Source organism: Thermobia domestica, chromosome 4 (genome assembly GCF_964235325.1).
Source record: "Thermobia domestica chromosome 4, izTheDome1.hap1.1, whole genome shotgun sequence".
Classification (NCBI taxonomy): Eukaryota; Metazoa; Arthropoda; class Insecta; order Zygentoma; family Lepismatidae; genus Thermobia; species Thermobia domestica.
In genome coordinates this window covers 220750835-220767009 of record NC_137457.1, presented here as the reverse complement: position 1 = coordinate 220767009, position 16175 = coordinate 220750835, and the positions used below count along the sequence as shown (strand labels likewise).

The 16175-nt window shown below is 35.6% G+C and overlaps 1 protein-coding gene across 1 annotated transcript in view; it reads right to left on the bottom strand.

Annotated features, from left to right (window-relative positions):
- Window positions 1-1309: 1309 nt before the first annotated feature.
- The window catches only part of LOC145683040 (dehydrogenase/reductase SDR family member 11-like), a 105344-nt gene continuing 90478 nt past the window's right edge, over window positions 1310-16175 (bottom strand). The window contains exon 6 of the mRNA XM_081754398.1: window positions 1310-3548. Coding sequence (XP_081610524.1) covers window positions 3507-3548 — 42 coding nt within the window. The 3' untranslated portion in view covers window positions 1310-3506. The remainder of the gene's footprint in view (window positions 3549-16175) is intronic.

The following is a 16175-nucleotide window of genomic DNA, read 5'->3' as shown; positions in this document are numbered from 1 at the left end:
AACATGGCGCAATTTGTGCCTGATAAAGTGTTTTTGCGGGGTGTCCTGCTGCATTACTTTAACATGCAGAAAAGTGCGACTGAAAGTCATCGTATTTTGGTGGAAGTGTATGGTGACCATGCTCTAGCTGAGCGAACGTGTCAGAAGTGGTTTGCACGGTTTAGAAGTGGTGATTTCGGCTTGGCAGACCAAGAGCGAGCTGGACAGCCAAAAAAATTTCAAGACGAAGAATTGACAGCATTGCTCGAGCAGGATTCGTGTCAAACGCAGGAACAACTTGCAGCAGCATTAGGCGTTGATCAAACAACAGTCTCCAAACGCTTGAAAGCCATGGAAATGATTCAAAAGATGTCACATTGGGTTCCACATGAATTGAAAGACAGAGACGTTGAAAGACGAAAAACCATTTGCGAATTGCTGCTTCAACGACAGAGCAGAAAGGGGTTTCTGCATCGAATTATTACGGGTGATGAGAAGTGGATCCATTACGAGAACCCTAAACGAAAAAAGGCCTGGGTGAAACCAGGTGAACCAGGTCCATCACAACCAAAACGAGATATTCACTGTGCAAAGGTTATGCTGTGCATATTGTGGGATATGAAAGGTGTGGTGTACTATGAGCTGCTGCAACCGGGTGAAACTATGAATGGAGAACGTTATCGACGACAATTAATGCGTTTGAAGCAAGCTCTGGCCAGAACACGATCAGAATGGGAGAACAGACATGATAAACTTATTGCTCAACATGATAACGCTCGCCCACATGTCGCAAAACCGGTCAAAACCTATTTAGAAAATGTCGGATGGGAAGTTTTACCCCACCCGCCGTATTCACCAGACGTTGCTCCTTCGGACTACTACTTGTTCGATTGCATGAACAACGATTTGATTGGACAGCGGTTTACTTCTTCAGAAGATATCGAAGCATGGGTCTCTGACTGGATCGCTTCCAAGGATGAGGACTTCTTTCGCCACGGAATCCGTACATTGCCTGACAGATGGGCGAAAGTGGTGGCTAGCGATGGACAATATTTTTCTTAAGGTATTTATGTATTTTGTGTTTGTACTACAGCTTCAATGTGTGCGTACCAACCGCACGAATTAATTCCTAGACCAAATATATAAATTATGTTATTGAATAAACATTTAAAATTTAATCTTTTATGTACAATACTCAATTGGTTTTTACTTTCAGGTTCATGACATAATTGTACGTCCAACTTAAGATGCAATGTAATTGTTGCAAATAAAACAAAAAATGCAAGAAAATCCCATTTAATTTCAGAAAACTATTAAATATTATACAAGGTAGAGATTAAGGAATTCAAATGCGTTTTCGCTTGACATACAGAGCTCCTTCCTGGCTAAGCGGTTAGCGTACGCGCCTTTGGCGTGGGAGACCTGGGTTCGATTCCCGGCGGGAGCTCATGTGGTTCGGATTCCACGTTAATTAGTAGGTCCACGTCTCATATAGCCTCGCTGCTGAACGGGACGCTAAACTAAAATCAACTCAACTCAACTCGCTTGACATACAGGACCTGTCTATATAAATATCTTAAAGTAATGTTTTCATTTTGACTAAACTAATAAATACTTATAATAATTATATTTTTTATCTTGTCTAATTTATTTCTTACTTATCGAACCTTGTTTACTCCTTATAAATGAAAATCACTAAATTAGCATTTTTACCGAATTGAAATCTTGTCTAAGACAAAATAGCCAATTTACATGTATGATTGTTAAATATTTCATTTTGAAGAAAGGTAAGGGTTATAATTTTAAACTTGAGTGAATGGTGTGAAATAAATAAATTTGAACTTAATATTTCAAAATGCAATCTTGTAAAGTTTACGATAATCAAGAAACCTGTTATATTTAAATATATTATACTGAATCAAGTACTGGAAAGAAAAGAAGTTGTCAAGGATCTTGGAGTATGGCCTGATGCAAATCTTTAGTTTACGTATCATATTAATATCAAAACAAATGAGGTGTTTAAAATGCTTGATCTATTAAACGATGATGTTATCATTTTAAAAACAAAGACAATATTAACATTGCATGATTCTTTTGCTACAACAAAATTAGAGTATGCTTCTATAATTTGGGAACCAATCTATCAAAAACAAAAGCAATAAATAGATAAGGTACAAAAGAAAATGTTAAAATATAAGTTATAAAATTAATAATTTACCAACTTGTTATATATCTTACAATATGTTTCTCAGGAGATTTTACCTTTGTCGTTGGAAGATAGAAAGTTCATTCAATGTGTATACTTGAAGAAACTTATTGATAACGAAGAGGATAATATGTCTTTCTTAAGTAGATTACCCTTGTCAAAATCTACCCTCTATTGCCCTCGTCAAAATCTGAGATTCAGACAAATGTTTTATATGCCTGATAACAAAACGAATTTAGCTAGAAATTCTCGATTATGTAGAAAATGTGATGCAGGAAATAAAATACATTTTGTGGGTTTGGATATATTTCAATTCAAATTCTCAATATTAAAAAAAAAAATACGTCCAAATGTTCAGAGGCGGATCTAGAAGGTAAAAACTGGGGGGAGGCAGCCACACCCCAGACTATGGAAGGTATATCATGAGTTTACTATAAACTTTGAAAAGTATATAAATAAGAGCCTAAATTACTTTTGTCACTCAAAAACTGGGGGACTAGGCCCCCGGCACCACTAGAAATGTTAAATTAAAAAATGTAAAGATTGTTATCGTATATTTTGTACATATTTGACTATATCTAAATGATCAAAATGTTAGTAATGGTTGTTAATTCTTGAAATTACTTCACATGTAGCATTTTCTGCACCATTATAAAATTAATAATTTGTACTTTGTAATTGCCTTCGGTTGTTAACTGGAAGTAAATGAATATTATTATTATTTAATTCGCTCGTTATTTATTTTAGCGTTAAGAGTATTTTGAAGACAATATTCTCATATGGATTTTTTTTTTAAAAAAGTTCATGTGTCCATGATTCGGCCATTATTACTTATTTACTTATTCAACTTTTGCCTCAATATTTTGTTCAATAAACGATTAATTTTAAATATAGATAATACAATAAAAACACAAGAAAAGGTAAATAATTTACGTAAATATTAAAATTATATCTAATACTGAAAATATTAAAATGTTATTTATGCATGCTAAGGCACATTAGGTTCATATAATGATATTGATGAATGAGTATACAAAGTAATTCTGTGCAACTGTATTGTGTAACTTTAATTATCATATCACATTTCCTTAAACAATGAAAATATATTTCATTTCCAAAATCTTGAATAACTGAAAATTACCAACGAATATCTCGCTAACAATGTTTAAACCATTATTCTTTTTTTTTTTTTTTTTTTTTTAATACATAACTGGCGGACGGGTGCTGTTGTTTACTACACATATTTCAATTCCAAAAATGGGTAGCTTTGATGAGGTTACATGAAATTTTCTTGAACTGTTTGCTTGTTTCCGTGTAATTATTAAGTCAAATCACATGTTGGACATACAAGTATGTCACGAACCTGAAAGTTAATAAAAAAAAAAAAAAATGTTACTAAAATATTAATTGTTATCTTATGTTACAATATAAAGAGTTCAGAGAACCTGAAAGAATTTGTCAATTATGAAATGTGCAAAGCTAAAATCATATAATTATATGTATTTTATTACAATAAACTTCACACTTTTTTTCTGGTGTATAATATCCATCAATTTTCAGTTTATTTTGCCCACTCTTTTACTTTTATCATCCTTTCCACAATGTCCCATCTCAAATAATTATATAAGCAATCTCGTTTAATATTTAAATTATCATTACTGTATACGCTTCTTTATTCGTTTCAACATCTTGTTGTTTTATTTTCTAATTTACCATATACTTAAATGTTTAATATTCATTCGGAACATTGTTTTCAGTTGAACTCTTCTTCAATTCTTCAACTAGTGCAAATATACAGTATGTTGAGTAAATTGGTTGAAAGAATGTCCCTATACAACTATATCTATTAAGTAGAGGGTCATGACTGTTCAGTATAGTTTTTTTTTTTTTCATTCTTTCTGATATAATTCAAGAAACAAATACAACGCACTGTTTTAGATTAAAGAGCTATAACTACTAGGTTCCATAACAGGAGAAATTATAATAGTTATACTAAAGTGAAATCGAACTTAATATAGAGTAAACGCAGATATAGATAGTGAGTGTCAGAATTTAGTACGGATGCGCACGAGTCAAGATATGTCTCGAATCTCGACTCGACTCGACTCGAATTCGAGTCGAGACACACTTTGTAAAATTCGAGACGAGTCGAGACAGACGTATTTCTCGACTCGAATTTTCCAGTCGAGACACGAGTCGAGTCGAGACTGCTCATAAAAATCTCAACTCGACTCGAATGTTTCAAAAAATTTTCTATAACTTTTAATATTATTTTGAAAAAAGTTTTCACTCAGAAACAGCCTTGAAATGATTTCTAGAATTTATTACTTTAGAAAGGTACAGAACGCATAAATTTAATAGTTAATCTTTCCAGATCAAGATTTAATTTTCAGCTCAATTCAGTTAATTAACACTAATAATTAATGTCGTGATATTTGATTGTACTTCAAATATAATAATAATATTTGATTATCTAGTTTGTATAAAACTATTATGCGTAGCCTATATCTAGCTTGTATAAAACCATTGCAATAAAGTGAACATCAAAAATCTCTGAATGAGCAATTGGCAGTCTATAGTAATTTAGCATAGTTATAACTATTGTGTTTTTATTTCCATGAACCAGGCACGTAGACAGAATTTCGTGAAAGGAGGGGGGTTCGTGACATGAAATACTGTGGTCATCACACCAGGGGCTCGATCATTCTGAACTATTTTACTGCGATAAATACTGGTTAGTTTAGCCAGGATTTCATAACGGGGAGGGGGGGGGGAATTGACGTGAACACAGAAAGCCCAATCAATCTAAACTACTTTACTCAGTGGCGGCGTAAGGGCGGGGCGAGTGGCGCCCACGCCCCAGGACCCAATTTCTGAGGGCCCTCGACGGTAGGTAAAAATAATTACTTAGGAACTTTGTTAGCATGAGCCGTACAAGGGCTGTCAAGGTTTATAATCCACACCTTCCCTAAAAGGAAACGCAATTACTTGTCAATCAATATGACACCAAATGACGAATGAAACAACAGAAAAATTTGTCTAATGAAGCTAATCAGTGCCGGATTTCAGTATAACCTATACAAGCTATAAGCTTCGGGCCTCACTCTCTTGGAGATCCGAAAAAAAATTAAAGAAAAAATGAATGTAGATTAAAAATAAATAAAATAAAAGTTTCATTATCTTGCAGGCTCCCAAAGAAATTTAAAGGAAAAAGATCTGAATATAGGTGAAAAATAAAGTAAACGTTTCACTTTCTTGGGACCCCCAAGAAAATCAAAGAAAAATGTTGAATTTTGGTGAAAAATAAATAAAATAAAAGTTTTACTCTCTTGGGGCCCCAAAAAAATTTAAAGGAAAAAATGTATGTGGATTAAAATATGAATAAAATAAAAGTTTCACTTTGTTCAATAACCTCAGAGAAATTGAAAGGAAAAACCTGTCTAGATTAAAATATAATAAAAGAAAGTGAAAGTATATTGTATTGTTTACATTCTAAGGTCTTATCATGCAAGTAATAGGGCCCCATCTGCTTGCCTGCTTCCTAAAACATCACTATTTATTTATTTATTTATTTATTTATTTATTTATTCACATATCAGTTCAAGAGAAGGGTAGAAAGAAGGGATTAACGTAATACTTTATTAAGGTACTAGCATTCTGTTGCTAACTGAAAGCTCTTAGGTGCAGACGCTATAGTCGCAGATTCACTTCTTTTTCCTCTGTCTTTTTCTTTTGTCCTTTACAAGTCGAATCTTCAGCGAGCGAAACCTTTTTGCTCAGTTTGTTTCCCCATTTCCGCTCTTGTGTTTTGGCGTATGAATTTACATTTCAGCCCACAAATTTAGGATGAAAAAGTGTTCAATAAGAAAACAAGTGTTCAAATATTCAAAATAGTTCAGCATTATATTTAATTCAACTCCTGATTGTTCTCATGTTGAACAGTTCTCACAAATCATTCGATTTGTTGACATACAACGTGATTCTATTCAAGTTCGGGAAGCATTTATTGATTTTATCTCTGTCAAAGGAAAGACTGCTGAGAGTATTTCTGCTGAAATACTGAAGTAACTACAACGTGATAGGCTTGATATTAAGATTGCAGAGGCCAATCTTGTGATAAAATCAGCCTACAATGACCGGGCAATATTCTGAAGTTCAAACTTTGATACGGAATATAAGTCCTTTGGCCATTTTCGTTCCTTGTAATAATAATTCATTGCACCCTGTGGCTTACATGCTGCGCACGTTAACGTTCTGGCGGTCACTTTGTTTGGAGCAATGGAACGTTTTTGGTATTCTTTTCTAGATCTACTCACCGATAGAATGTGCTGGAAAATCACGTAAGAATTGGTCCGAAACGTAAAACTGACACTAGATGGAGTTCAAAAGCAGAAGCTTTGAAGACGCTTTCTAGTCAATTGGATGAAGTTGTTGATCTGTTGGAAGATCTGTGTGACACTTCAACTGACACACTTGATACTAGAAGAGACGCTGGTCTTGCATCATCTTCTTCTTGCAAGCATCCAGTCATTTAACTTCATCGCTTTACTATATTTCTGGTCTGCAGATCTCTCATATATTGATCGGATCCAAAACTTCCTTCAATCTCAGGATATGAGTTTCAATCAAACTCTTATTCAGTTACAGAGCCTGGTTGACACCATTGATACCTGGAGACTTGAGCTGGGCAAGGAAATCATATCTGCAGCTGAAGGAAGTTGCGGGGCATGGAACATAACTGTATATACACACAGGAGAAAGAGATGCATGCCTGGAGAAGTAAAGAATGAACCCCTGACTACACAGGCCAAAGTGAAGCGCTCTATCAAAGAAATTCTAGATGAAATGAGACAGGAAATGTATGACCATTTTACTCAGATGCATGACCTGAACGACAGATTTGGATTTCTGTGTTGCATGGCCAACTTTGTGCAGCAGCTAGATGATGAGAGCAAGGAAAGACTAAAAGCATGTTGCTCTGATTTGGCTTTGTTCTACTCGAATGACCTGGATGGCTTAGAATTATTTCAGGATTATAAAAATATAATTCGTTCACTAAGGTGTGCTCAGAAAGCTAAAGAAAAGCTTGACTTTTCCCCAAGAGGCATCCTGAAATATGTATCTTCAATGGGGCTTGAAATTTACTAAAGTTTGCGAACCGCTCTTCAGATTTTGATTACACTGCACGTACCTGTCGCATCGTGTGAAAGGTCTTTCAGCAAAATGAAATTGATAAAATCATGCGTTCCACAATGAGTCAAGATAGACTCACGAATCTGGACATTCTTTCTATTGAAAGTTAAATAGCGTCTACTTTGGATTTTGATAATATAGTTGAGACTTTTGCTGCTACCAAAGCAAGGAAGGTATCATTCTGAATGTTGCTGGAACACAGGCTCATATGGTAGTGGAACTACTGTCGAAAGCAGTTTCATGTTTGAAGTGAAGGCAATAAAAATACAAACGTACCAAAAGAGTAATATAATAAAAAGCCGTTAAGATCTGTCAATTGACTGGTGATAGCTGGTAATGAAAAGTAGGATGGTATAACCCGTAGTAGAATTCTGTGCTCACATATTTAATCTATAATATATTCCCAATTATTCAATACATTCAGGATTTTTTGTTATATCCTAATGCTATGTTAGTAAGAGGTAATGGAAATAATCATAAGTGATAGAATATAAACATGACTGAATTATTAAATACAAAATAATATAATCATAAAACAAGTGTGAAATCTGGAAACAATAGTAAAATAGACAAGTAGGAGAGAAATATTCTAGTGCTTAACTATTCATTGATACTTCGGCAAAAGAAGTGGGACTAAGTAGATAGTACATTATCACTGGAGAGAAACCTAGTGAAAGATAAATGAAAAAGACAAGCAGGAGAGAAATCTATTCTAGCTATTATTTACTGATAGTTCGGTTAAAAAAATGTTTAAGTATTGTGTATGATCACTGGAGAGGAACCGAATGTTAAAGTGAATGGGGCTAATTGTAGAAGAAAAATCTAATCAAATAAAACCCATGTAGCGCAAATTCAGACAGGGAGAAACTATGAATAAACTGACTCATATGAGAAATTGCACAGGAGAAACGCTAAAGGAGAGAACCGAACAAAGAATTCTAGAAAACATAGAGCTTACATTTAGAAATCGCATCGGTTATATTATGATTTGCATTTTTTTTCAACATCAGCTCATTGTTACATTTTGTAGGTAAATTTGTCTCTAAATGTATTATTAGGAGCATTACTTCCACTATTCCATCTTATTACAGTACGCGTTAATACTAGGATAGTATAGGTGTAGGATAAATCCTGGATTCTTGATTGTTAAGTTTTGTTTGTTCTTAAGATTATGTTATTTTTGTCCTGGGTTGTAGTTTCCGTTACACTTGTATCCCTAATCCTTTTTCTATCGTGTCCTTTGTTTAAAAATGAATAAAAAAGAAAACAACATGCAATGATAGTCTTGGTCCAGTTTTATTATTAGATACCAGCCTGAAGGTAAGTATTAAAAACTAGACAGGGATGCTGAATGTCACTCCATTTGTTTATATATATAGTGAGTAAAACGAAATGTTGCTAAATGGAGAAGAAAGTTTCATTTTTGTTTTATTGTTCTTATTTACTGCTCTTTTGACAAAATTTGCCACTTACATGTCTTTGCCGATTATACACATACTACCATTGTAAGAAATACCGGGCGAATTCGTTATCAAATTATACTCCTACAACAACATATTTATAGACATGTGACAATAATTTTGGACATGAGTGTAAATATAAACTCAATAAGGTCTTGTAAAATATTTTACAATATCTTAATCAAATGTTACAGAACTTCCTTTTCACATAAATTTTTGTTTTAGAAAATAGTTTTTGAACAATTAGAAAATTGATTTGAAATAATATATTTGATACTGCAAGGATGCGATGACAAAAAATTATGATCAGAAATGTCCACGCTGTTACACAACTGGCATTATTTCCAAGCGGGAGCTCATGTGGTTCGGATTCCACGTTAATCAGTAGGTCCACGTCTCATATAGCCTCGCTGCTGAACGGGACGTTAAACTCAAAATCAACTCAACAACTGGCATTATGCTTTCAGAAGCTTGAAATCTCCCTGACTAGTTGCAGAAATTCTAAGAACTGCGTAACTTCCGGAAATTTCAAATTGTCTGACTCTTCCAGGATACCCCACTCACCTCGCCACCATGTATTGCAAATAATACAAATGTCCTCATAAGAAAGAGTAACCAAATTTTTTTGTAGTTTTTTTTATTTTTAACGCCGATTCTTCTTTTTCACATTTCATTTCGTTTTATCCTTCCTTAAATTTTTTTCATTTCTGGTCTCGAAGGGGGGTCCGGACCCCACGGAACCCCCCTGGGCTACGTGCCTGCATGAACGCAATGGGGCTACATAACTTCTGGATTATTCGCTTCCCCAATCGCGTGTTACGGATAATATATAATGCAACATTTATTGTAAATTACATATTATGATACGGGACTATTTTACATAGTATATTGCAATAAACGGACTGCTTGGATGCCAAGAACTAGTACAGGTATCTTTCACTTCTATAGATAGGTATTTTCTGAGAGGAGTTTTTTAAACACTAAATAAAACAATAAACTGCATACAGTAGTTATGGTTTTGGTTCCCAACATAAAAGAAATATGAATTGTTCATGAAATATTGAAGTTCAACTTTCAATCTTGAAAAATTTAAATTTTGAGTTAGACTACTTGGCATCAAAGCAGTTCACTGTGAGATAAATACACTTCTCACTTTACTCTTCTGGTTGCAACGGTATTTTCTTTTCTTTTTTTCTTTCTTTTCATGACAATTCCAGATAGTTTTGTTTTGTGCTGGGATCATATTTTATATTCACCTAATAAAATTACGGATTCCTTTTGTAATCAGTTTTAAATTTACAGAAACATTAATATAAGTTCACAATCAAATCGAGTTAATTGTTTAATGCATTTCGAAGGCTTCATAATCGTAACGTTTATGTACTACGAAACTATGAACGTAAAGTGGACTCGACCTAGTCCCGGGTCCGCTGTGACTCAGTGGCACAGTTTTCACCCTTGGTATGTGAGGACTCGAATTCGATTCCAGCTGGTACCAAGTGGGCTTTGTTGCACAGAAATACCGTGTATGTGGACTTTCTCGTGGTACTCTAGTTTCCCCCCATTTACTTCATTCTACCATTTCATTCATTCTCAACGTGACTGTTTTCTTTAGCTTACAGGGCAAAACGTGAGACGTGAAGTAATACTGAAAGATTTCATTTCGAGTTAGTCGCCCAAAATTATTTTGCCCCCCCCCCCTGTTTTAACTTATGGTTGGAGGCCTGAGTTGGAGGTGTGAAATCCAGGATGCAAACACTTTGCTCATGGAATAAGAAGCAGTAATTCCTATACTGCTCTAACTTCAGATCTTATAAGCACATAATGTTGAAGTGAGGATTCACTTAAGTCAGAGACATGAATCATTGATTGTAAGCTCCTCAATAAGAATGAGCAAACACGTATTCCAGTTTTTCCGTTTTTAAAGGAGAAAAGAAGTTATTTCTTATAACACTGACATTTCTGGGATTTTATTCATTAAACTTTATTCTTCCTCACGTACCTCGGAAACTTCTGCTAGTATATGTACCTAGGTACCGGTATAAACTGTTGTGCAACTTTTAGGACAAAAGTAAATTCCGTGTGGTATGTCACTTTCAAAAGTAAGTTTCGTATGCAATAAATGGCATAGATTGGTGGAACTTGAACCATACATAGAAATTATGATACAGGAAGCAATACAAAGAAACACATGATTAGAAAAAATGACACTTTTATTCAAAGTCGACGCTGAAAGAACTGCGTTTCATGATGTCTCCTCAGACATTACAGTAGGCACTAAGTGTAATTACAAGGTTCTGTGATTACCACTCACAGTGATCCATGCTCTGCACTGTGCTTTCATGCTACTTACAAGGTTGGTAATGAGTAGACATCGGATTTATATGCAAATGCATATTTTGTTTCCTTATATGCATCTTTGTTAGACTTGGTAGGGGTTTCTAACAACAATAATACAGCTCGAATTTGAAGTTTTATAGTGCATATAAACACATATTTCAAAGGTTAATGCATATATTAGTGCTTAAGAGCATATTCAGCATATTCTGTGTTTTTACTTAAGATATATGCTTATAGCATGCAAAAAGGTCTATGTAACAGAATGGCTTTTTACACATGGGAGCATGAGGAATGCCTAGTTTATGGAGAAACAATATTGTTAACAACCAAGACAAACAAGAGATAAACTTGTTCTGAAGTCCTACAGGTTTTTATCTCACATCTCTCAGCCCTTCCTCGCTTTCTAGAAGGACTAGGCAGAAAATAGAAATTTTAAAAAAATGCACCTTCATACTCTTGTAGAAGGCGAAGGAAAGTTTAGAAGAAGGAATAATTGGCCCACTCCCTCCTCCCTGCTCTCTCTCTCTGCCTAGTATATTTTCTGTATTTTATTGTCTCCGAAACACCATTCCAGACAAATGCTTTTCGGTAGAAAAGTTAGAAACAAACCGTCCCACTCTTGGACAAAGTGGGCAAGATGCGGTACTCAGGTCAATGAACCTGCTTTGGAAATTTTCGTGCAATTTAGTTTACAGAGAAAGTATAGTTACTTCAACTATGCCGCCTTCTACTATGGCTCGTGCCATAAATAAGTCATCGTCTGATCATATGGGAAAAACCGCTAGTTGTTCTTGCCTGACATCTGTTTCATATTCATATTAGCCAGTGGCAGCGATAAAGGGCCCGCAGACCCCGCGGTGCGCGGAACAGACTTGAGTGGGCCCCTACAAGGTACGCTCAGCAAGTCAACTTTCACTTGTCATTTATAATTTTAATGGATTTTGAAAGCGTTTCTACACAGTCTGTAATTAATTCTAACAGTTTCACAGAATTAAATAATGAAGTAATCATTAAAATTAAATAATGAGGTATGACTGTGAACATCAATGACAGGTTGCTCTTTGCGATTTTCCAAAGGTTTTATTTTCCAGTGTAACATTTGCATATTATTATGTTAGTCTATAATGCCATATTTTCGTTATCATGTATCTTAGACTACAATTACCGTGTATTACATAAATTATCGTATTTACCAGAAATATCTACCAAGAAAACAATTTGAGATGTTGCAACTTGTTAATTGAAAAAGACAGTTGCTTACTGACAAGGGAGTGGCTCCACTGAGATCCGAACGAGACAATTGTGTTCGCATTTGATATGTTATAACTAGAGAAATCCCGAAGTTACACGTACCACCGGGCAGGATATTGTGAGTTACAACATATTCAACGAACTTTAAGAAAGTTCGTTACTGAATTGTCTACTGTATGTCTATGTGTGTGTGCGTCTGTCCGTCTGTCTGTTATTTGCGATTTTTTCAATTTTGAACACTGCATTCGATAGAGCATCAAAAACTATCAGAGAAAGTGATTAATTTTTTCGCGTCACTCTTACCGTTCCCGAGATATTGGCCAAAAAAACGCCCGATTTCCAGAAATTTAAGGTCCCATATCTCGGGAACTGTAAGTCATAGAGTGATCATATTGGTGTTGATCAATATCTAAAAGAATGGTGAACATTTGGTACCAAATAGTAACCAGTGGCCACTGTCCAACTGGCCAGTGGTTTGACTAATAGCCAGTTGGCCAGTGGCCACCAATTAATATTGGTATAAAAATGTTTAACATTTTATTAGGGATTGATAACCACCAATATCATCTCCCTATGAAATACCATTCCCGTGATATTGGCCAAAATGGTCAATTTTTACATATTTAAAAAGCCATAGCTCGGTAACCATAAGTTGTAGAGAGATTATATTGATGTTGATCAATACCTAAGAGGATGGTAAATATTTTGGTACCAAATAGTAACCGGTGGCCACTTTCCAACTGGCCAGTGGTTTGGCCAATCGCCAGTTCGCTAGTGGCCACCCATTATTATCGGTGCCAAAATGTTTACCATACTCTTAAGTATTGATTAACACGGATGTCATCTCTGTATGACTTACCGTTCCCGTTATATTGGCCAAACAATGGCCAATTTCTAGATATTTAAAAAGCCATAGCTCGGGAACCGTAAGTTGTAGAGAGATGATATTGATGTTGATCAATACCTAAGAGGATGGTAAATATTTTGGTACCAAATAGTAACCGGTGGCCATTGATTAACTGTCTACTGGCCAACTGGCCACCGTTCCCCAGATATTGGCCAAAAAGTTCGAATTTCTAGATATTTAAGCAGCCACATCTCGAGAACTCTGAGTCATAGAGAGGTGATATTTTGCTAATTTTTGAGAAAAGAGAAGACGGTGTGCATCAAAAGATTTACTTTTACATCTAGGAACAATGACAGTTATCCTTCCCGCTCCATATCTCCATTCTTTTTAAGTTCGTTCTGGCAATGCTCTTGAAGCATTTTCAACTGGTTTGTAATGTGAAAGCTAAAAAAAAATCTAGTTAAATAGTTTCAACCGAGTCATTTGTTCGGAAACGGTTGGGTAAATGGAAAACTCGGTGAACACGTATCCCATCATTTTTAAGGGCAAACTTTTTGGGGTAAAAAAGTTTGCCCCAGGGTACGCCGCACATCCCAGACGGGGTCAACTCAAAAGTTTCAAATGGCAAGGGGGGTTAAGTAGCACATCGTTTAAAAGCTGTTGTAAAATGAAGGAAAATGAAGCAAGTCTCGACTCTCTACGACAATCCTGTGCAAAATGGCGGCGGGTCAAAATGTAAACAGAAACTTAATTGAGAAGTCCACGGCCACCCCTATAAATCGAAAATGGCGAGACACATGTAAAAACAGGAAAGGACATGTGGCATTACGAGATTGAGTGAGAATCTTGACTAGTGTGATTCTCATTGAGATTACCGAACACAAGCTCCATTGAGGATAGAGAGAATGAGCCCCAGTGAGTCACGGGTGCAAAATTCCCATTTTTACTTCTTTCTATCTATCTTTCTTTTTCCTACTCGAATGCGTAAGGTTTATGAACAGCAGAAGTGGTTGCTAGAAAGACCTTAATTAGCATGTGCTTGAATTATTCATAGGAACTGCTTATATATCTAATGCAACTTATGTTCACATTTTAACAATTCAGGTTGTAATTAAAACCTTGAATACTGAGTAGATGAGCACGCAGATTCTTTTGGGGGGTGTATTTCTAATACACAATTAATTCTTCGTAAACAAATACAACTATATAGTATCTGAAGGGGCTTGGGTTGGATTGAATGAAAACGTGAACATGTATTCGAACTGCGCAAAATACTGTTAATTATCATGAACTGGAACAGTTAGAAAAAATGGAAGCGCGATTGATGAGCACCAAACATCAAAATTTCACAAGGGATGGTCAAAGCTCACACCTCAAAAACAAGAAAAAAGATTGCCTCATCAACTAACCGTTGTCTTGTCCAAGTCAGTTGCTTCTTGTCATAACTTGTGAAATTTCCTGCAAGTTAATCAGAATATTGAAAATTTCCTACATTTTAAATTTATTTATTACATACTGATCAACCAGAACATGATGACTACTTACCTGCTATTGATATAAATCCGTCAAGTCGATATCTGCGTCACCTGCCGACGAATGCCTGTTAGTCAGTCACACGTACGGTGCATGTAGTATCAGTGAGAGTACTGGCCGTGTTTGTAGAATGGGGAAGACATGCCATCTATTTGAGTTTTACCGAGGGCAAGTTGTAATGGCACGGAGACTCGGCAGGAGAATTTCGGAAACTGCAGGACTTATCGGGTGTTCGAGGAGTGCTGTGGTGAGTGTCTTCAACAAGTGGCGAAACCAACGGGAAACGACGTCCAAACGTCGAGGGGTTGGGCGCTCCCACCTCATTACAGATGTCGGACGTCATAGGCTGGGCAGACTGGTAAAACAGGACAGGCAACGAACTATGGCAGGACTAACACCAAACTTTATTACTGGGCAAAGCACAAGTGTGTCTGAACACACAGTGCACCGAACATCCCTAACGATGGGCCTCCGAAGCCCATGTCCCATCCATGTGCGAATGTTAACACCACGACATCGGCAACTACGACTGAAATGAACACATCACCATCGTCACTAAACCTTGGCACAGTGGCAGAGCGTTGCATTGTCTGATGAAACTCGATACCTCCTTCATCACGACGATGGGCGGGTGCGACTCCGTCGTGTTCCAAGGGAACAGCTCCTTGACACCTGTACTGCTGGACAGAGATAATCTGGCGGCGGCTTAATTATGCTCCGGGGAATATTCACATGAGCATCCATGTAGTGATGTGAGGTGGAAAATTTTCTTCTATATTTTTTCGGAAAATTTTCCGTTCTAAAAAAATATCAGTAATCAAGTAACAATTCCTCAGCAATCATAAAATTGTTTGAATTCATGTACAGAAATGTTAAAAAGTGAAAGATCGTTTAAAGAATCTGAAAATTTTCATGGCTCAGATAATTTTCACTACTATGTAGGAACAAGTTAAACAATTTTTCATGAATCGAAATATTTTCTGTCTTATTGAAAAACTTTTTATGAGTCGGAAAATTTTTATAATTTTGAAGCAAAAAGTAAAACAACTTTTTGTGAATCGAAAAGTTTTATTGCTCTGTAGAAACAAGTGTAAGGAATTTTCATAGATCGGAAAATTTTCATCACGATGTAGAAACAAGTGGAAAAAAACTTTTCATAATCCGGACAATTTTGGATATTACCTATAGTGATGTTAGGTGGAAAATTTTCCACTATATTTAACTGCACATTCAGCTACAAAATTGAATTTCTGTAGAGGAAAGTTAGTCAGAAAGATATTATAATTTTCCAATTATCTTTCGGGAACCGGAAAATTTTCTAATATTTCAAGTTGGGAAGTAAAATTTTACACAGTGTTTCTCTCTT